Source organism: Budorcas taxicolor, chromosome 1 (assembly GCF_023091745.1).
Source record: "Budorcas taxicolor isolate Tak-1 chromosome 1, Takin1.1, whole genome shotgun sequence".
Lineage (NCBI taxonomy): Eukaryota > Metazoa > Chordata > Mammalia > Artiodactyla > Bovidae > Budorcas > Budorcas taxicolor.
In genome coordinates, this window is record NC_068910.1 from 43,765,119 (window position 1) to 43,786,589 (window position 21,471).

Consider the following 21,471-nt stretch of genomic DNA (forward strand, 5'->3'; position numbering starts at 1 on the left):
AAGGATTCACCTTTTTCAGAAGGGGGCCCTGCCCACAGTTGGAGGGAGGGAGGGCTCTGGATCCAGGGAAAGTCTTTGACCCTGGGTAGTGGGGGCAGAGGTGGGACAGTGGAGACTGAGAGAAAGATGAATAAAAGAAAACATGATGGGTAAGCTAAGAAACACAAGGTGCCTCTTCAGTGTGCCCAGGGTGCTGAGCTGGGGGAAGGGTCAGCATTACCCTACCCAGGGGTGGTTATACATCATTCTGTGGGCCCAGATCCTCTGTGTCCACATCCATATCCACGTTTGTCACGTTCTCACAAGCAGTGCCTCTGAAAAGGCAAAGAGGGATCTGGAGATCTTGATCCTCACTGTGGTTCTTCAGAGAGAAAAAAGAAAAACAGGTGGTGTGGGTCCAAGGTCACGCAGCTAGCCTGTGGCAACAGCACAATTAGGACCCTGTCTTCCTGCCTCTGGGTCCTGGGTTCCTCCCCCCGACGCCACACTTCAGCATAAGCCAAGCAGTGATGAGAAGCCCACTTTCTTGTGCCTTTAGTGCTCCTGTCCCACAGTGAGGCCCAAGGAGAATGTGGGAAGAGACCCGGAGTCCCAGAGTCATATGGGAAGTGAAAATGACCCAGGATTGCCCAGAATCCTCCTCCTCAGGGACTCCCAGAGTGAGTAAGAGCTCCCTTACTCACCCATTAGGCCACCACCCTCTCCAGGGGCCCCTCCCAGCCAGGTGTCCGCAGAGAAGGAGGAGGAGGAGGGGAAGAGGAGGAGGGACTGAGCCACCACTCCAATCCAGGGCTGCTGGCTCCCAAGTCTGGTGTCGGTGGGAGGGACCGGGCGGGGCGGGAACAGACGGCTGCCTGCCAGGAGCCAAAACGAAAGCACTCTGACCGGGACTGGCCTGGAGTCAGGACTCCTGGGAGAGGAGAGCGCGAGCGGGCCAGCGCCGGGACCCCAAGGCTGAGGAACGATTCCAGCCTCTCCTACCTCGAGGCCCGCGGCTGAGTGGGAGAAGAGGTGTGGTGTCTGCCCCCCCTCGGGGGGGGGCGCAGGACAGGGCCTCAGGCCTGGGTGCTGCCTGGCACCTGGAAGATGCCTGTGCCCTGGTTCCTTCTGTCCTTGGCTCTGGGCCGGAACCCCGTGGTCCTCTCTCTTGAGAGGGTTGTGGGGCCTCAGGACACGGCCCGCTGCTCTCCGGTGAGTCTGGGGCCCTGGGCGGGCTGAGGAAGACTCTGGGTTCGGTCTGGGGCTGTCGAGGCCCTAGCCTGGCTCCTGTCACTGCCATCCCTGTCAGAACCGCCCTGGCTGGTCTGTCGGGTGCTGATGGGGTAAGAGAAGAATGGGGAGGGGGCAAGAGCTAGATCTGAGTTCTTCTGGGAGGGACTCGAAAAAGGGAGAAAGAGTCGGTGGCGGAGGGAATGTTAGATTCAGAAGCATAAACTCTGACTTGTCTTTACCTCTCTCCCAGGGCCTGTCCTGTCACCTCTGGGGTGAGTAGCTCTACTTTTAGAGAGAAAAGATCTTTCTGGTTTGGCAGCAGGGAACAGGGTGGGAGCTGTTCAGCCTAGGGAGAGCCCAAAGCTCCTTGGCCCTCCGGGGGTGTCAGGTGCAACCAGACTCTGGGTCTGAGAGGCTTCAGCACCTATCCCGCCCTTCACATACAGATGGTGACGTGCTCTGCCTGCCTGGGAGCCTCGTGTCCGCCCCAGGCCCCGTGCTGGTGCCCACACGCTTGCAGACAGAGCTGGTGCTGAGGTGCCATGAGGAGACTGACTGTGACCTCTGTGTGCGTGTGGCCGTCCACTTGGCCGTGCACGGTGAGCCTGTCATCCTGTGACTGGGCATTGGGTGCACGTGAGTGTGTCTGATGTGGACACGAGGACAGGGCGGGGGGAGTCTGTCAGGTAGCCTGAGCATCCTCAGATTCTCCTGGAAAACACTGGCCAGTGCACACCCCCCAAGTCAGCCTGGTCTCACCGCCCACCCCCCAGGCCCCAGGCCTGGCCTCTGCTTCCAAGCACCGAGCTTCCTGGAAGGAAGCCAAACCCAGAGCCGAGGCTGGAGCTGTGCCTTGCTCTCGGGCCCTTCCAGGGTACTGGGAAGATCCTGAAGATGAAGAGAAGTTTAGAAGAGCAGCTGACCCAGAGCTTGAGGAGCCTAGGAATGGTGAGGAGAAGCTGGCCGACCCAGCTGTCCCTGCCCAGAGCCTTGCCCTCCCTCCTGGGCCTGACCACCTCCCCGCCCTGTTGTTCACAGCCTCTCTCCAGGCCCACATCGTGCTCTCCTTCCAGGCCTACCCTACTGCCCACTGCGTCCTGCTGGAGGTGCAAGTGCCCGCTGCCCTCGTGCAGCCTGGTCAGTCTGTGGTATGCAAAATAATAAAAACGCTAACCACTTCCTAAAGATGAAATTCATGAAGTACTTTCACGTGCATTATCTCAAGTCCTAATCTCGGCAGGGCTGTGGGCAAGTCGTTTCAGTCCTTCATGCTTCAGTTTGCTTGTCTGTAAAGTGGGAATAAGAGTAGTCCCACCTCGGGAATTCCCTGGCAGTCCAGTGGTTGGGACTTCCAGCTTTCACTGCTGAGGTCTGATCTCTGGTCAGGGATCTAAGATCCCACAAGCCATGAGATGTGCCTCCCCCACCAAAAAAAAAAAAAAAGAATAGTCCTATCTCATATGGCTGTTGTGAGAATTAAATGAGTTGATATATGTAAAATACCTGGTATAATGCCCAGCTCGGAAGAGTCTTAGAAAGTTTAATTTTTCTTTTGTAATCCCTTAACTGAGTGGGTGGGTGTAATCCCTTAACTGGCCCTGCTGCCACTCCTCCTGAAGGTGTGTATCTTAGCACTAGCGTCCTTGAGGACATGATGGAATTTGGGGCCATACAGTATAGTCATTGGTTGGGAACAGGGCAGAGGGCAAGTGGAGAGGGGTCCATGGAGAGGATTCTGAGCCTTATACCACCAGCCTTCCGCCACCCTCTCCTCACAGGGCTCTGTAGTATTTGACTGCTTCGAGGCTGCCCTGGGTGCTGAGGTGCAAATCTGGTCCTACACTCAGCCCAGGTACCAGAAGGAACTCAATCTCACGCAGCAGCTCCCTGGTAAGTGACCCCAGAGCCTGAGGGGCCCCAAGTCTGGCCCCTTGTCTCTCTCCCCACTGGCCACTGCCCCTCTGCACTTGCCCCTTTCCTTGTCCCAACTTCACTCAGGCACTCTCACCCCCAGCCTCCCCAGGTGACATTGCTCCCCAGTGGGCACTGAAGTAGATATGGGTGATATTGAGGGGACAGGGAGTCTTCCCAGGGGTTGGTTTGCTCCCCTCTTTTCTTTGGCCCCTAACCCCACTGGAGGCTTTTCTGTGATCTCTCCCCAGACTGCAGGGGTCTGGAAGTCCAGGACAACATTCAGAGCTGCTGGGGTAGGAGCTAGGTCCAGCCAGGCTGGGAGGAGGGAGGGGCTTGTTCTGGAGTGGGAGGGACCCTGGGAGTCAACTTCAAGTCTGGCTGCCACACCCCACAGGCTCACAGAGCTCATTCATTCATTTATCACACATGATCTACAGTAGCTCCTACTCAGTGCCAGGCATTCAAAGGTGAATTCTCACTCCTTAGAAAAAATATTTGTTCATACCAGAGACATCCAGAGGCCCAAAGCATGGTCAGGATTATGGTGTAACCCCCACCCCGCCCCAATATATCAACATAAAAATAGCTTTAAACCATAAAATAAGGGCTAAGGATCTCAAGGTTCTGATGATGTTTTTCACATGGACTATTTGGACTTTTGTTTCATTCCTTTTAAAAAAATACTTTATTATGGTGTACCATACATACAGAAAACTGTAAAGTGCACTAATTTTCGTTCCAGTTCAATTAATTTTTACATATGTGTACCCTTGTGTAACTACCAGCACATCAAGACAGAAACACTGTGGGGCTTCTGAACTCTTAAGTTAATTCAACTTCATTTTCTGCTTAGTTTCTTAAACTTAAGCTTGATGCCTCTTTGGTAATTCATTTAAGACTGCTCAGCACCAGGGCTTTGATATGCAGATACACATCACAGATTTCATGTCTTTATTCATTCAGTAGACCTTGATTCGCTCAGTCATCAGATATTTATTGAGTAATCATTCTGCCCAAGGAATATCCCTAGGCACTGGAGATAAACCAATTAAAAAAAAATCCCTGCCCTCACAGAGCTGACATTCTAGCTGGGAGTCAGGGTCATAGTAGACGTGACAGAGGACACTTCCAAGTGTGAAATATACAGTAAGTTAGATGGTAATTAATGCTACAGAGAAAATTCAGGGAAGAGGGAGATGGAGGTTGGGAGTGGCAGTGGTCAGTCAGCAAAAGACCTGAAAGAGGCGAGGGAGGAGCCATATGCGTATCTGAGGGGAGAGGGTTCCATATGGAGGGAAGAGCCAGTGCGAAGGGCCTGGGGCAGCAGCGTGTCTGGTATGTTTAAGTGTTAGTAAGAAGGACAGTGTGTCTGCAGCAGGTAAATTAAGGACATGAGTACTAGGAAATGAGATTAGAGGGGTCACAGCAGCCAGACGAGAGGGACTTGCAGGCATTGTAAGGACCCTGACTTTTACTGTGGGAGTGAGGTGGTGAGGGCGGGCATCAGAAGGTTCTGAGCAGAGGAGAATGCTTTATTTTAGTGGCTACAGGGTACTTTCTGGCTGCAGAGGGAGAAACAAGGAGAAGAGCCATCTCCAGACCCCCTACTGGGATCTACACAGGCTCCATCCTGGGGTGCGGCCAAAGTTTGGCTTGCGATGGAGACAGGCTCTGCCCTTCAGGACCCCCCTAGTCTAAGGGGTTTGAAGGAAACTCCAAAGGGCAGTGGTTGGGTATGACCCAGGCTTGGGTGTGCGGAAGCGGTGAGGGAAGACTGTCTGTCTCTGCATCCCCCCGCAGCCCTGCCCTGGCTCAACGTGTCTGCAGATGGTGAGGACGTACGCCTGGTGCTGGACGTCTCTGAGGAGCAGCACTTTGGCCTCTCCCTGTACTGGAACCAGGACCAGGGCCCTATAAAACCCTGGTGGCACAGTAACCTGGTGAGGCCTCCCCTCCCCAAGTCCATGCCCATGCTAAAGTTGCAAATGCCTTATCACAGGGGACCCTTGAAAAGGACACAGCCACCCACGGTCAAAGCAAGGATCATCGGTGGGGAAATAGCTGCCTGCCAAGTGTCCTTTAACTTTGGCCTGCAGCCTTCCTCCTACTCATCTTCTCCAGCTTCTCCCCTTCTACTTGTCCCACAGACTGGGCCACAGACCATTACCTTGAACCACACAGACCTGGTCCCCTGTCTCTGTATTCAGGTAGGGGCAGAATCTGGCTGGGGGCCCGGGGAAGGGGATCAGGGAATTGGTGAGAGGGTTAGTCTTCACCTGCCTGGTGGAATCTATGGCTCCTAGGGGGGCTGGCCCCCCTTGACGTTTGCTGTCCTGTGTCTACTGCTTGTGTATGCCCTGAACACTCTTTCTGCCCTTTGAAGGCTTCTGCCACTCCTCTAGTTCCCTCTCTGGGCCTCCCTGGAGAGCAGAGCCTGTGTTATGAACTCGGAGTCATTTGAATCCTGATTCTTGCCATTTCCTAGCTCTGTGACCTTGAGCAATTCACTTCACCTCTCTGAGCTTGTTTCCTATAAATAAAATGAGAATAACAGTACCAGCCTAAGAGGGCTGTTACAAGGAAGTGTGTTACTTCCAGCTTATATATGCTATAATAATACATTCTCCCTCTGTACATTTAATTGGTCATCAGGTCTCATGTTTTACCTCTGATATTAACATCTCTCATTCTCACTACCTGAAATGCCCTCACTTCTTTTTCATACACCCTAATCCTTCCAGTTCAAATGTTACCTCTTTCCCAAAGCTTTTGTTCGAACTCCTGGCCTCTCCTGTCTCCAAATCTTCTTGCATTTCTCTCTTTTCTGTTCATTATTTATCATTGCTTTTGTTATTTGGGCACCTGTCTCTTCTTGCACAAGACAAATCCTCAATAAATGGAGTGCTTAATTTATTAATTTGTATACATGTTTTATTCTTACTACAACTGTGAATCTGTAATTTCCCTGAAGGCAAGGAAATAATAATCTATTCAAAGTTAGTAATTTCCCTGGAGCTTTGCATAATGCTTGGCATGTAGTGGGTGCTAATCAAGTTTGTTAAGTTAATGAATGAATGAACACGTGAAACTCTACTGCTTAGCACAGTGTTAGGACATATAACAGACACTCATGAAATGTTTGCTGTGACATAAATGTTCTGATTGCCAAGCACAATGCCTGCTACATAGTAGGTGCTCTTAAAGGTTTACTGAATAAATTATTCTATTTCTCCTGTGCTTAGAACAAGGCTAAGCCACGAATGGGTACACTTAAAAAGTCTATTGGAAGAATAAATGGAGAATAAATGGATGTGTCCTTCACACTTAGCACAGTGCCTGGCAAGTAGTGTGTTCTTACAAAGTGATTGTGGATTTAATTGTCGAATGTCCCTATGCCTACCATAGTGCTAAGACACGTAGTACGTACTCATTAAAAATTTGTCGAGTGAAGATGTTGCCAGATGTTGGCATGGGGATTGCTGAAAGAATAAATGTGTGCAATTTTCGGGCTTTGCAGAGAACAAGAAGACCATATATTTATAAAATACGTCCTCCCTCTATATTCACTATCCTAGAGGGATTCGTTCCAGGACTTCTGTGGATACCAAAGTCTGTGATCCTCAAGTCCTTTATATGATATAAAATGGTGCAGTATTTACATACAACTTACTCTCATACTCCCATATACTTTAAATCATTTCCAGATTGTTCATAATACCGAATACAACTTAAATGCTATGTAAACAATTTCGTGTAGACAAATTCAAGTTTTGCTTTTTGCAACTTTCTGGAATTTTCTCCCCAAATATTTCTAATCTGAGGATGAGGGAAAGTGGATAAGGAGGGCCAAGGAGGGCTGACTCTTTGGGGCTGAATGAATGCATCCTCAGGGCTTTAAGCAGAGGGTTGGCTGGGTTGAACTGACCTGTGGAGCTCTCTTTCCTTTCTAGGTGTGGCCTCTGGAGCCCGACTCTGTCAGGACCAGCATTTGCCCCTTTAGGGAGGGTGAGTGAACAGGTCCTGCCAGGGCGGGAGCAGTGCGGAAGGGACCTGCTGGTGAGCAGTGCAGTGACCTGTCCTCTGCCTGCAGACCCCCGCGCACACCGAAACCTCTGGCGCGCTGCCCGGTTGCAGCTGCTTCCCTCGCGGGGCTGGCGGCTAGACGCGCCGTGCTCCCTGCCCGCTGAGGCCACTCTGTGCTGGCAGGCACTGGATGGGGGCCCCTGCCTGCCGCTGGTCCCGCCGCTGCCCCGAGAAAACGTTACAGTGAATGTAAGTGAAGCGGCAGGAGGTTCCTGGGGTTGGGGAAGGAATGGGAGCCCAGGAGCCCACTTTCATGACCTCATGCATTACCCTCTTTCCACAGAAGGTTCTTGAGTTCCCCTTGCGGAAAGGCCACCCCAACGTCTGTGTCCAGGCAAGAAGGGGGCGCCAGAGAGCTGAGCTGGGGACAGGACCTGCACGGACCCCTAGTCTTCTGGATCCACTTTATCCTTGGGTCCCTGGAACAAAGTGGTTACCGACTGCCTCTTTAGGAGTTCCACTGTTTACCTTAGCAGTGCATGGCATGCGAGCCTGGGCACTTCACCTGTCTGAATGTCAGTCTCCTCATGTATTTAATTGGGATGATAACAGTAACTACTTCATAGATGAAGATTAAATAAGTGCTTCACCTTGGTGACTGGCACAAACTAAATGTTCAGCAAACCTTAGCTGCTTTGATACTTGTTATAATTATCCCATTTCCCTACCTGGAGAAATGGGTTGCTTTACAACTTCAAAGGGTGGTTATAAAAATATTAATTCAAGATTTATTGAGCACCTACTATACACCAAGCACTGTTTTAGGCTCTTGGGATAGCTGTGTCAGTGAATAAAACCAGTAAATATTCCCACCTTTAGAGAGCTTATGTTCTAATGGAAAAAGACAGACAGTAGACATAATGAGTAAATTACATAGTCTGTTATAATTGTGTATAATTGCTATAGAAAAAGATGGGGAAGGATAAAGGAGGGTTGTAGTTGCAGTTTCAAGAGGGGCAGTCAGATGAGTCTTCTTTGAAAAGGTGATTAGACGAGAAGGGAGTATATAAAGTGCTATCAGAAATGAAAAGAGTAGGGACTTCCTGGCAGTCCAGTGGTTCAGACTTTGCCTTCCAGTGGAGGGGGTGCAAGTTTGATCCCTGGCTGGGGAGCTAAGATTCCACATGCCTTGCAGCTGAAAAACCAAAACATGAAACAGAAGCACTACTGTAACATTCAATAAAGACTTTTAAAATAGTCCACCTCAAAAACAAATTTTATTTTTTTAAAGAAATGAAAAGAGCTAATTTAGGCTGGGCTTCCCAGGTGGTTCAGTGGTAAAGAATCCACCTGCCAATGCAGGAGACATAGGTTTTATCTCTGGGTTAGGAAGATCCCCTGGAGAAGGAAATAAACCCACTCCACTATTTTTGCCTGGGAAATCCTACGGGTAGAGGAGCCTGGTGGGCTACAATCTATGGAATCACAAAAAAGTTCAGACACAGCTTAGAGATTACACAGGGAAGCAATTAAGGGCCGTCAGACCCGTTAGCACAGATAACCTCACAAGGCTGAGGCTGAGAAAGATGGAGTGATTCCTCATTAACCAGCTTTGAACGTAGATCTGCCTAAGTTCAGGTCCAGAGTCCAGACCACCTCCTCCCCCAACCCGACAGGCCTCCCCTTTGTCTCTCTTTCCTTCTCTTCTGATTTTTCTGGCCTCAGCTTCTCTTTTCCTCATGTCTCTAACTCTGGCCTCTTCTGAGCAGGTGAGCACCTGGGAGAAGCTACAGATGCAAGAGTGCTTGTGGGCTGGTGAGTGGGACCTCGGGGGAGGCTGGGGCAAGGCCACTGCAATGGGGTGAGCCCAGGAAGTGCCAGCCCATGGGGTGAAGGTCAGGCATGGAGCAGGGTTGGGTTGGGTCTAACTCAGAGTGGGCTCTCACCCTTTCCAGACTCCCTGGGGCCCCTCAAGGATGACATGCTGCTGGTGGAGACACGAGGCCCCCAAGACAATGGTTCCCTCTGTGCCTTGGAACCCAGTGGCTGCACCCCACTGCTCAGCAGGGCATCCACGGTGAGGGATGGCGGGCCCTCCTCCATGTCCCTTTCTAGCTCCATCTCACACCTGACCTCAAATTTTCACTCTCTTCACATTCCGCTCCTCCAAGCCAAGCCCTGTGCTGGTCTCTGGGATGTGGGGGTGACTTAGACTTGGACCTTGTTCTCAATGGCCTCTCAGAAGTCTCCCAGCCCCCCTCCCCAACTATTCTGCCCGCCTGTAGCCAGGTGGTCTCCTAGGTGTGGTGCCTCTAGGTGACAGCCCCCACTCCTTGGCTTGGCAGAGGGCAGCTCGCCTTGGAGAGCAGTTACTACAAGACGTGCAGTCGGGCCAGTGTCTACAGGTAAGTAGGTGGCAGGAGGGCCCTTCCCAGTGCCAAAAGGCAACAGGCTTCAAACCCTGTCTTAAACTTTTTGTACCTCTTCCTGTGCCCAGCAGGAAAGAGTGAGAACCCTTCTGGGTCAGGGTCCTCCTCACTGTCCTCCAGCAGCCATCCATCCATGTGCTTGTTTTCTGTCCAGCCCAGGGGAAGCTAAGGGTTGAGCCACTGTCCCCAAGTTGCTCGCTGCTGGGTAAGAAACCAGCAAACAGATAACCACTGGGTTAAGACAGTCAATAACCAATGTGTTAAGCTTTGGGTTCCAGGGGACATTCAAGTAAGGGTCTCTTCCTGTGGGCCAGTTCTGGCACCAGGAGGAAGGCACAGTCCAGAAAACAGGCACAGCATGAGCAAAGCAGAGCAGCTTGTGGCAACCTGCTGTGTGTAGGGGGAAATATGCATGGTCAAGGCTGCAGATTTGGGACCGGAACTTGGTGGGTGTGGAACACCAAGCTGGGGCCCTGGATTTGCTTTTGTTTGTATCTTACAGCTGTGGGACAGTGACCTGGGAGCACTCTGGGCCTGCCCCATGGACAAGTGTGAGTATTACAAGAACTGCCCTTATCTGTACCGGGAGCTGGAATCTTGACAGGGACCATTCCCAGGGAAGCACACACAATGGCCTTGTCCTTTCCTGGCTAAGATCAACCAGAGGGTAATTCCTTCATTAATTCACAAACTAATCTGGTGATCCCAGCATCACCAGAGACACAATCCTTGTCCTCATGCCAGTGTCCAAAGCCCTGAATGCTTATAGAGGGGAGCTGATCTAGGTCAGGCAAGTTCAGGGGAAAGGTTGGAAGTGAACTCTGAAGGCTGAGCTAGATGAAGGGGGTAGGTAAAGATGCATTTTTGTGAAGACCCTGGGTGATTTTTTGAGGAACTCCAAGGTGGCCAGTGTGAATGTGTTTTGAGAGGTAGACCTCTGTAATGAGATGACATGAGGGCCATTGTAGGGCCTTGGGAACCAATGTAACCAATTTGGATTTTATATTAAGAATAGCAGGAACTTCCTGAAAGGCTATAATCAAATTTGCATTTAAAAAGATCTCGGGCTGCCATGTGGTAGTGAAAGTGAAAGTGAAAGTCAGTCAGTTGTGTCAGACTCTTTGGGACCCCATGGACTGTATAGTCTATGGAATTCTCCAGCCAGAATACTGGAGTGGGTAGCCTTTCCCTTCTCCAGGGGATCTTCCCAATCCAGGGATCAAACCCAGGTCTCTGCACTGCAGGTGGATTCTTTACCAGCTGAACCACAAGGGAAGCCCAAGAAGACTGGGGTGGGGTAGCCTATCCCTTCTCCAGGGGATCTTCCCAACCCAGGAATTAACTGGGGTCTCCTGCATTGCAGGTGGATTCTTTACCAACTGAGCTATGTGGTAATGAGTTAGAGGCAAAAAAGAAAGAGGTCAGGGACACCAGATAGAAGGCTGCTGCAGTCATCCAAGAGAGTGAGGTCAAGAGTGCAGCAACCCTAGCCTTGGAGTGGGGTCAAGAATCTTAGCTGACATCTGAGCACTTATGTCCATCCAGCATTGTGTTCAGTGCTTTACGTGGATCAATACATATAGTCCTCACAAGAATCCTGTGAAGTAGATACCACTGTTATCTCAGTTTTACAGAGGTGAAAACTGAGGCAGAAGGTGAAATCACTTATCCAAGGTCACTCAAGTAGATTGATCTGTGTTCATATCCTGTATTCTGACCCTATGAGCTCTGACTTTGGGCAACTCTCTTCATTTCTCTGAGCCTCAGTTTTTCTCCTTCATGAAGTAGGGGTCTCTTAACAAGCCCATCTTCTCCCTTCATTCTCCTAGATATCCACCAGCGCTGGGCCCTGGTCTGGCTGGCCTGCTTACTCTTGGCCGCTGTGCTTTTCCTTCTCCTTCTTCTCAAAATGAACCCTGTGAAAGGTGAGCGCTTCCCAGCTCCCCATTCCCCAGGGGCAGGACTGGAAGTTGGCCAGGAGAAAGCGGGGACCGGGCTGACTGGCTGCCTCCGCTCGTCTCCCCTCGCAGGGTGGCTGAGGCTCTTGAAGGAGAACATCCGCGCGGGGGGTGAGTGTGAGCAAGAGCGGGGCGGGGGGCCGCCCCCAGCGGGCCGGGCCTCGGGCCAGCTCACGTCTCCCTCCCGCTCTGTTCTCTCCCACAGCGGCCTCCCGGAGCCGCGCGGCTCTGCTCCTCTACTCCGCCGACGACGCGAGCTTCGAGCGCCTGGTGGGCGTCCTGGCCTCGGCGCTGTGCCAGCTGCCGCTGCGCGTGGCCGTGGACCTGTGGAGCCGCCGCGATCTGAGCGCGCAGGGAGCGCTGGCCTGGTTCCACGCGCAGCGGCGCCAGACCCTGCAGGAGGGCGGCGTGGTGGTCCTGCTCTTTTCGCCCGGGGCCGTGGCGCTGTGCCGCGAGTGGCTGCAGGATGCCACTTCGGCGCCCAGGGCGCATGGCCCGCACGATGCCTTCGCCGCCTCGCTCAGCTGCGTGCTGCCAGACTTCTTGCAGGGCCGCGCGCCCGGCCGCTACGTCGGGGCCTACTTTGACAAACTGCTGCCCGCGGACGCCGTGCCCGCCTTGTTCCGCAGCGTGCCAGTCTTCTCTTTGCCCTCACAGCTGCCCGACTTTCTGGGGACTTTGCAGGGGCCCGCTGCCCCCCGCTCCCGATGGCTCGCGGAGAGAGCGGAGCAAGTGTCCCGGGCCCTGCAGCCCGCCCTGGATAGCTGTTTCCGGCCCCCGGGGGCCCTGGGGACAGGACGCGGGATGGGCCCTTAGGCAGGAGTCAGAACTTGAATAAAGTAGGACGCTATTTTTCTACCCGTGTCTCCAGTGTGTCTCCTCAGCTACTGACCGCCGAACTACCACCAGCCTCCGGTATCCCCGCGCCCCTTTAACTCCCGGACAGGTGCAGCCCGGAGGCGTCTCTGGTTGGCTGGCATGGGGTGACGCAATGGCACATGGCCCACTGCCATTGGCTGTGGCGTGGGTTCCGCCCCTCCCGGCTGCGGAGTCGGCGGCGGGTGCACGTTTTACGCAGCCGCGGAGTTGGGAAGACAGCTGCTGGCGACCGCGGGGTGGGTGGGTCGTCTCTTCCTTCGCCGCGGCCTATGTGGATCTGGATCCTTGCTTGCCCGCTAGTGGGCCATGCCTTTGCCATCTGAAGGCCCTGGACCTGACCTCTTCATATCCGGATCCGGGCTCCTCCCCCCTCCCCCACATCGGGGTTCCGGACTCCTCTCCCCAAGACCGTCCGTCCATCCGGAGTCTTCTCCCGCAGTATTTAGGAATCTGACCAGTTCTCCATAATTCCGCTGATTCAGCCTTTTAGAACCGTATTCCGACACTAAAACGATGGGCTGACTCCTACCTCCTTGCCGAGGATCCTGACCATCTCCCCCCACAGCGACGGGGATAACTTATTACCATCCTGGAATTTTAGAATAGCTTCCTTTCCCTGCTTCCCCTCCCTCGGACTTAACCGAGTCTGGCCTTCTTTTCTTATAACACAGATCTCGGCTCCTAGACCCGCAGCACCGCAGAACCCACCCTTTTCTTTCCCACTTGGCTTTCCTAGTGAACCCTCCCCATATCCTCTGTCTACAGGTCCCCAGCCTGGGAAACGATGGCCCCAAGATCCTCAAGGGGCATAGCCCCAGCTCTGCTCTGTGGTCTGAGCCTCTTCCTTGGCTTCCCAGGCCTGGTCTGGGTCCAAATTTCTGTGCCTCCCCAATCTTCTCCCCACACTGAGGCCCATCCGTGTCACACCTGCCGGGGACTGGTTGACAGCTTCAACAAGGTGGGTGCATCAGCAGTATAAAGAGGAAGGGGCCAGCTACTGTAGCACAGGGGTTGAGAGTTGGGAGCTCTGGGATACAAGTCTGTATGAATTCATGTCCCAGCTTGGTTCCTTGCTGTTTGAATAGACTTGGGCAGGTTGCCTCTCTGCCTCAGTTTCCTGGTTTGTGAAATACAAGTGCTAGAATGTGCCAGGCAGTGTACTTAGCTATTAATATTACTAATTTTCTCCATTTCCAGGGCCTGGAGAGAACCATCCGGGACAACTTTGGAGGTGGAAACACTGCTTGGGAGGAAGAGAAGTTGTCCAAATACAAAGACAGGTAAGAAAGAGGTGGAGGGGTGAGTTTGTATACCTAACATCCCAGTCTCTGCTATGCTGGTGGAGGCCTAGAGACACGTGGAGAGGACTTATTCAACCCATGTCACTGAATATAGGAGAGCACTAAACAAGCCAATCAGAATCCCTCCTTCAGGGAGCTTACATTCTAGTAGAGGAGATAGTGAATAGATAAGTTGTTATTGTTTAATCACTAAGTCACGTCTGACCTTTTTGCAAGCCCATGGACTGTAGCCCGCCAGGCTTCTCTGCAGATGGGATTTCCCAGGCAAGAATACTAGAGTAGGTTGCCATTTCTTCTCCAGGGGATCTTCCTGACCCAGGGATCGAATCCACATCTCCTGTATTAGCAAGCGGATTCTTCACCACTGAGCCACCAGGGAAGCCCAAATAAATTAATAATGTCATGTCAGGTGAAGAATGGTAAAGCAGGATGGACTGCAGATTGGGGGGAGGCATGGCATTCAGTGTATGACATTTGAACAGAGACCTGAGGTACAGAAGCAGACGGGCAACGGTTCAGGAAAGGGTGTGGACAGAGCAGGACTGAGCTTGATGTATTTGAGAAGTGGTTGAGTTGGATTTGGAGTGAACTGAAGGGAGAGTGGCAGAAGACGAAGGCAGAGGTCCTGGAAAGTCACAGAAAGACATTTAGATTTTGTTCTGAGTATATCAGGAAGTCATTGGAAGTTTTGGAGCCGGGAAGTGATAACAGTTTTATTTAAACCTACAAAAGGTCTCTCACACAGACAGACTATAGGGGGTCTTGGTGGAGGAGCAGGAAGACCAGTTGGGAGGTTAGGTCATAGACTAGGCATGTTGGCAGTGGTGGATGTGGTGAGAAAGGGTCAGATTCTGGGTTTACTTTGCAGATAGGATAGGACATGATGATGGAATCATTATGAGGTGTGAGAGGAAAAGAATAAAAAGTGCTCACTCGGTTTGGGGCCTGAGCAACTGGGTGAATAGTGGGACGGTTTTCTGAGATGAGATAAATGGGTCTAGGGGAGGCATGGAATCAGGTGTTCTCATTGAACATGTTGGGCTGAAACGTCCATTAAATAGTCAAATAAAGTTAGATGTAGGAGTCAGGAGTTCAGGGGAGAAATAGAGCTGGAAACATGAATTTGACAGTCATCAACATATAGTTAGTTTATAAAGCCAGGGAACAAGATGAGATTATAATGAGAGGAGAGGCCGAGTCCTAGACCCTTTAGCTTTTCAAAGTCTGATTGGGAAGAGGAATCACCATGCTTGAAATTTGACTATGTTGTCAGTTGTGATCCTTTGTACCTTCAGGAAGGTCACTTCACCTTTGATCCTCTATTTCCTTATCGGTAAATTGGGAGTATTAATGTCAATCCAATTTTATATGATGTGGTAAAGATTAAACTGTGATTAAACCACTAGAAAGAAAAGTTTTGTTACTATGTAACACTGGTCATTTTCCCTTCCCTCAGTGGGCCTCATTTTCCTCATTTGGAAATGAAGGGATTGACCAAGGTAACCCTAAGGGCAATGCTAATTCTATAATGGATCCTGTTTTTTGGTTTTATTTTAAATCACCACGTCCTATATGCCAGGCACTGTGCCAGACCCTTTAAGCATAATACATTTTTTGTATTGTATATACATTAAAATTTTTTAAATTGTTGTAGAATGCAATAACATAAAATTTACCATTAGATAAATTTACCGTTAGATATACCAATGTATATTAAATATACATTTAGTATGTTCAGTGTTTTGCAACTATTACCATCATCTAGTTCCCAAACAATTTCATCCCCCAGAAGAGAAACTCTATCTCCATGGAGCATCATTCTCTCTTCCCCTAGCTGCTGGAAACCCCTAATCTGCTATCCGTCTCCGAGGATTTGCTGATTCTGTTGGAATCATACAATATGGCCTTTTATGTCCAACTTCTTGCACTCAGCATAATGTTTTCAGGGTTCATCCACTTTGTAGCAAATATCAGTACTTTATTACTTTTTAAGGCTTAGTTATATTCTGTTCCATTAATAAACCACATTTGTTTATCCATGTATCAGTTGATGGACATTTGGTTGTTTCTCCCTTTTGCTGCTGTGTATAGTATTGCTGTGAACGTTTGTGTACAAGTTTTTGCTTGAACACCTGTTTTGCATTCTTTTGGTGAAGTATCCAGGAGTGGAATTACTGAGTCATATGGTGATTCCACGTTTAACTTATGGAGAAACTGCCGAACGGTTTCCACAGTGGCTGCACCATTTTTCACTCGCACCTGCTATGTAGGAGGGTTCCAGTTTCTCCACATCCTTGCCAACACTTGTTATATATGTTTTTAACTACATCTACTGAACAAGGCTATTATATTCTGTTGTGCAGATGCAGGGACTGAGCTATCTTCCAGCAAACCTGCAGGGGAGCCATTGTCCCCATTTTACAGATAAGAAAACATGTTCAGGAGAGGTTAAATGACCTGCCCAAGGTCACACCACTAGATTGGAACCCAGATCTGTCTGACTCCCAAAACTAGCACCCCTTGGCCTGTAGCCTTTGACATTGTCTGGCACCAGGTGGGGGAAGGGATTATAAGGAGGGTAGTAGGTGGGCTGGAGTGTGTTCCTACCACCCCTCCTTGTCCCGTCAGTGAGACCCGCCTGGTAGAGGTGCTTGAGGGCGTGTGCAGCAAGTCGGACTTCGAGTGCCACCGCCTGCTGGAGCTGAGTGAGGAGCTGGTGGAGAGCTGGTGGTTTCACAAGTGAGTGAGAGGGGCCTTCCTGGGAGGGGTTCAGGCCAGGCTGGCTGGTAATGCAGGGGTTGGCGAGCTAGCAGCTATGTCCTCCTTTGGCTCCTTCCTCCAAACCCAGGTGTGTCAAGGACTGCTGGGGAACCGAAGCTCCCACTCTGAGCTGCAGTCTGCAACTCTGCCAGTCAAGGAGAGGGTGGCCTTATGGGTCCTGTGCCCACAATGGCTTTATCACAGATGCTGTGGGCAGTTGGGGGTGGGGTGGGCAGCGCCTATGACACTGTCTCAGCCCCCTCACTGTCCCCCCACCTCAGGCAGCAGGAAGCCCCAGACCTCTTCCAGTGGCTCTGCTCAGATTCCCTGAAGCTCTGCTGCCCCTCAGGCACCTTCGGGCCCTCCTGCCTTCGTGAGTTTTTCCAGGTCCTCTTGGGGGCTGGAAGGGAACTTCTGGGGCCAGGGGTCCAGTTGTGGCCCTGCCCCTGGCTGGCTCTGTGAGCTCAGGCTCCTCAGATCACTTCTCTGGACCTTGGTTCTCACCTACCTCACAGAGCTGGTTGGTGAGATGAGCAAATCAATGGGGAATGACTCTGAAAAGAGATATGGGGCTAGACTGAGTCAGATGGGACCATGGTTTCCGTCATGTATTTGAGAAATCTACCCCCCACCCCCAGCCCCACATTTCCCATGCCTGGACTAAGGGACTAAGGTATGACCTTGTTAGGGACAGGCAGGTGTTGCCCTGAAGCCCCTGGTGTCACCAGTTTTTTTTCCACACAGTCCTGAGACAGGAGCTGAACTTACTCCCAGCCGCTTTTAGAAAAATCTCTCTTGCAGCTGCACATATAAAGAGTTAGCAACAAAGATGGTCAATTCAGTCTTCCTAAAAGAAGATTTGTAAATAACCTAACCATTCCACAATGGAATGGTTAAGTAAATTTCATAAAGTTTTATGACAGAATATTACGGCATTGTTAAAATGGTTTCCTCTCCAAAAATGTTTACTGACATGGGGGAAAATACTCTCTACATACAAAGTTGTATTTATGACCCCATCTGGTTCGGTGTCTGCCCACAGCCTGTCCTGGGGGTGCGGAGCAGCCCTGCGGTGGCTACGGCCATTGTGAAGGGGAAGGGACTCGAGGGGGCAACGGGCACTGTGACTGCCAAGCTGGCTACGGGGGTGAGGCCTGTGGCCAGTGTGGCCTCGGCTACTTTGAGGCGGAGCGCAATGCCAGCCATCTGGTATGTTCGGGTAGGTAGCCCAGAGGCGCGGGGCCGGGCAGGGGTGTGTGGGATACCTGTCTGCCCACCCTCAAACTTCCCCCGTTCTGCCCAGCTTGTTTTGGCCCCTGTGCACGCTGCTCAGGACCTGAGGAATCACATTGTTTACAGTGCAAGAAGGGCTGGGCCCTGCATCACCTCAAGTGTGTAGGTGAGTGGCACCCTGTCTGGGAGGGCAGGCAAAGTCTCGGGCTTGGTGCCCCATCAACGTACATATCTCTAGGTTCAACCAGTCCAGTCTGCATCTTCATAGAGAAATATCAACCTGGAAAAGCGGGAAAGTAACCAGGCACTTTCAGTACAGATCAGTTGTTGTACAGCAGGAAATGTGTCTCATCCAATTTGGTGGTGGTGGGGAATCAGGAAAGGCCTCTTGGAGGAGGTGTCACCTGGGTCTGGTCTTGAAGATTGGAGAAGGGTTAGCCAGGGGAATGAGGATACTGAACTTGGGGTCAGGAAACCTGTGTTCTAGACTTAGTTTGGTCCCTGTCTAGTCATTTAGATACACGAGGGTAAAGGCTAAGCTGCTGTAACAGAAAGATCCCCAAAGACTGTGGCTTAGTGAATGTAGAGGTTTATTTTCATCTCAAATCAGTCTTGAAGCCAGTGGTCCAGGCTAACAGAAAAGCTCTGCTTATCACGGTCATTAGGACCTGGATTCCTTCTGTCGTACTGTGCAGTCCTGCCCTGAAGTGTTGTCTTCCTGGCTGAGGCTGGATCATGGGCACCTCTTTGTTTCACCATCTTGCACTGAGGAGGTGAGGTAGAGAAGAAGGGGCACAGAGGATCTAAGTCCGTTGTTTTAAGGCCAAGCGAAAAGTGCAGCACGTCACTTTTGTCTGCATCCCGTTGGCCAAAACTCAGTCCCAAGGCCAGTTAGCTGCAAAGTTGAAAACCAGTAGTCTCCAGTTGGCCAGCCCGAGTCCAGTTCCACCCCTGTATCAGTGGTGGCGGACAGCCTGCTGTCTCAGCCACACTCTTTGAGCCCGGGGAAGTCCTTTACAACCCTGGCCTCAGCTTCCCTGTGAGTGAAATGGAGATTGAAGTCCCCACCCTGCTGGCCTCTTCGCAGACATTGACGAATGCGGCACGGAGCGAGCCAGCTGTGGAGCCGACCAGTTTTGTGTGAACACGGAGGGCTCCTACGAGTGCCGGGGTGAGTGTCTGCCCCTGTCTTCTGGGGACAGCTATGGGGAGGGTGGGAGGGGCTGTTCCACGCCTTTCCCCACAAACTGCCACGCTGCCAGGTGCCCCAACCCCTCCACCCTAGGTCCCTTCCGGAGCAGGGCACCCCCAGGCCTACGGGCAGCTCGCCCTCATCTCTCTCCCTACTCCAGACTGTGCCAAGGCCTGCCTGGGCTGCATGGGGGCGGGACCCGGCCGCTGTAAGAAGTGTAGCCCTGGCTACCAGCAGGTGGGCTCCAAGTGTCTCGGTGAGTGTCCTGCCACCCAGGAGCGCCTCGCCCACCACAAATCGACGGGCTGGACTGTGGACGGGGTGTGGGAAGGAAGGGTGGAATGTTGCCTGGGCCAGGGCAGAGGGGTGTCAGGGTGTGAGTGAGATGGGACCCTGGCGGTCAGGGCTCTGAGCCCTACTTGCCCTCCCTCAAGATGTGGACGAGTGTGAGACGGCGGTGTGTCCGGGAGAGAACCAACAATGTGAGAACACCGAGGGCAGTTACCGCTGCGTCTGTGCCGATGGCTACAAACAGATGGAGGGCATCTGTGTGAAGGAGCAGATCCCAGGTGAGCCCCAGGAACCTGGGGAGGGGAGTTCCTCATACAGGGGGGAGGGCTGGCAAGCCCCTTGTCTGGGCAGCTGCAGACCTTCCCTTCCCCACCCCTTCACCAGGCTGCCCTGGCACAAGAACCCCCCCTCCCAGGCTGGCTTTCGGTGGCCTCACCCTTCCCAGGGTAGAAAGGAAATCTGACTTGGCATCAAATCATTCTGCCTCCCCAAGCCTCCTTCCCCGTCTGTCCTTGCCCTGCTGCTGAGGGCTGTTGTAGGCCGTGGGTGTGATGAGACGAAGGACAATCACAGCGATGGTGATAGTGACCACTTCCATGGTTTCGAACTGTGTGTCACATGCTGTTCCAGGCATGTTGTACATATTGACTGATTTCACCCCTAAAAAAGGGTGTGATAGGTCTTATCCTCATCCCCACTCTGCATAGTGGAAACAGACACAGAGAGATGAAACAGCACGCCCGGGGCCCCATGGTAAGCAGGTGGCAGAGCTGGGTGTCAAATCCAGGTGCTCTGACTCGAGCTGGGCTTGTACACATGCTCTGACGTGACAGTCTCACATGGCCTTGGGCAAACCTCTCTGCACCTCAGTTTTCCATTTAGTGAAACACGGATGATAACTGCCCATCTGGGAGTTGTTCTCAGTGGTGAATGACGCCGTGTGCTGGCATGCCCAGCGGGCATGTATGTGGCAGTGACGCTCAGGCGTGTAGGAGGCTCCAGAAAGAGGAAATGAGTGACAGGCGCTTCTCTTGCTCAGAGTCAGCGGGCTTCTTCTCGGAGATGACGGAGGACGAGCTGGTGGTGCTGCAGCAGATGTTCTTCGGTGTCATCATCTGCGCACTGGCCACGCTGGCCGCCAAGGGCGACTTGGTCTTTACCGCCATCTTCATCGGAGCTGTGGCAGCCATGACTGGCTACTGGTTGTCAGAGCGCAGTGACCGTGTGCTGGAGGGCTTCATCAAGGGCAGATAATCGCTGCCACACCTGCATCATCTCCTCCCGCCCAGGCTGCCCCTGAGGTCGGGGCTCTCCCATCTGGACACTTGAGGCACTTGCTTTATTTTTGAGAGTGGGGTAAGCACCCCCTCTGCACTTTATAGAGCAGCCCAGACACTAGGCCCCTGGGGTGAAAAAGTAGCCCCAAGGGTAGGTGCCTTGAGATCTTGACCTTGGGGCACTGGGCCAGCTTCACAATGTGTGAATTTTTTTTAAACAGTATCTCCTCGTTGTGGCTGCTGGTGAGCTTTGGCCCTTGCCCAGAGTGAGGTTGGGGGAAGGTGTCCCTGCAGGGGTGGGCCCTTCACAGCCCCCTCCTGCCAGCTGCATGCTGCCAGCTCCTGTTCTGTACTCACCCCCCTGCCCCTCAGCCACTGATTTATTTATTCATCTCAGGAAATAAAGAAAGGTCTTAGAAAATGGAGAAGCTTGTCTTCCTACCTGTTCCCACCTGCCATGGGTTGGCTTAAACTACTGAGAGCCCTCCACCCTTGGGGAAGTTTCCTAAAACCCTGGGAAACTGAGGGCTCTCTTGATGGGAGGAGTAGAGGGAAGGCAAAGGAGAGCCTTGGCCCTGAAATATGTTAAGAGAAGGGGGATGGTGTAACCAAGCTTGGGAATGAAACTTTCTCAGTTCAGTACTACCTATCATTTGCCAGAGGACCCTGACAAATGACTCTTCTATAAAATGGGCATGATAATGCTTCCCATCTAGGCTTAATGTGAAAAATAAGGTGATATAAAGAGCTGAAAAGTGTACAGCAGATAGATATTCCATGAAACATTGGTAGCCATTATTTCTAAAGCCTCCCAGGGGACTTCCCTGGTGGTTTAGTGGTTAAGAATCTGCTTGCCAGTGCAGGGGACACGGGCTCGATTCCTGGTCCGGGAAGATTCCATGTGCCAACAGGCAACTAAGCCCATTTGCCACAACTACTGAAGCCCCCGTGACCTTGAGCCACAGCTGGTTGCTCCACAACCGAAGTAGCTCTCCCTGGTCA

At 51.9% G+C, this 21,471-nt stretch overlaps 2 protein-coding genes across 10 annotated transcripts; both read left to right on the forward strand.

Annotated features, from left to right (window-relative positions):
- Nucleotides 1–893: 893 nt before the first annotated feature.
- Nucleotides 894–12,376, forward strand: IL17RC (interleukin 17 receptor C). 7 transcript variants are annotated; one of them, XM_052664356.1, is made up of 19 exons: nucleotides 894–1,191; nucleotides 1,463–1,484; nucleotides 1,659–1,811; nucleotides 2,086–2,160; nucleotides 2,251–2,360; nucleotides 2,991–3,102; nucleotides 3,375–3,419; nucleotides 4,927–5,066; nucleotides 5,274–5,333; nucleotides 7,077–7,131; nucleotides 7,217–7,398; nucleotides 7,493–7,543; nucleotides 8,919–8,964; nucleotides 9,105–9,226; nucleotides 9,495–9,554; nucleotides 10,081–10,129; nucleotides 11,408–11,503; nucleotides 11,609–11,647; nucleotides 11,742–12,376. In XM_052664356.1, exons 1-19 carry the CDS (start codon nucleotides 1,087–1,089, stop codon nucleotides 12,350–12,352), a joined length of 2,133 nt encoding a protein of 710 aa, XP_052520316.1. In that variant the 5' UTR covers nucleotides 894–1,086; the 3' UTR covers nucleotides 12,353–12,376. The 7 variants fall into 7 exon arrangements, with proteins under 7 accessions (XP_052520316.1, XP_052520324.1, XP_052520330.1 ...); XM_052664364.1 differs by having other exon boundaries at nucleotides 7,496–7,543; XM_052635433.1 differs by having other exon boundaries at nucleotides 1,080–1,191; nucleotides 2,251–2,349.
- A 151-nt stretch (nucleotides 12,377–12,527) lies between these two features.
- On the forward strand, nucleotides 12,528–20,887 carry CRELD1 (cysteine rich with EGF like domains 1). Of its 3 annotated transcripts, none has more exons than XM_052638104.1 (11): nucleotides 12,528–12,655; nucleotides 13,181–13,373; nucleotides 13,613–13,695; nucleotides 16,345–16,455; nucleotides 16,758–16,849; nucleotides 17,519–17,695; nucleotides 17,780–17,875; nucleotides 18,797–18,880; nucleotides 19,062–19,157; nucleotides 19,336–19,470; nucleotides 20,232–20,887. In XM_052638104.1, exons 1-11 carry the CDS (start codon nucleotides 12,528–12,530, stop codon nucleotides 20,444–20,446), a joined length of 1,410 nt encoding a protein of 469 aa, XP_052494064.1. In that variant the 3' UTR covers nucleotides 20,447–20,887. The 3 variants fall into 3 exon arrangements, with proteins under 3 accessions (XP_052494064.1, XP_052494072.1, XP_052494080.1); XM_052638112.1 differs by having other exon boundaries at nucleotides 12,597–12,651; XM_052638120.1 differs by lacking the exon at nucleotides 12,528–12,655 and adding an exon at nucleotides 12,662–12,853.
- Nucleotides 20,888–21,471: the final 584 nt, after the last annotated feature.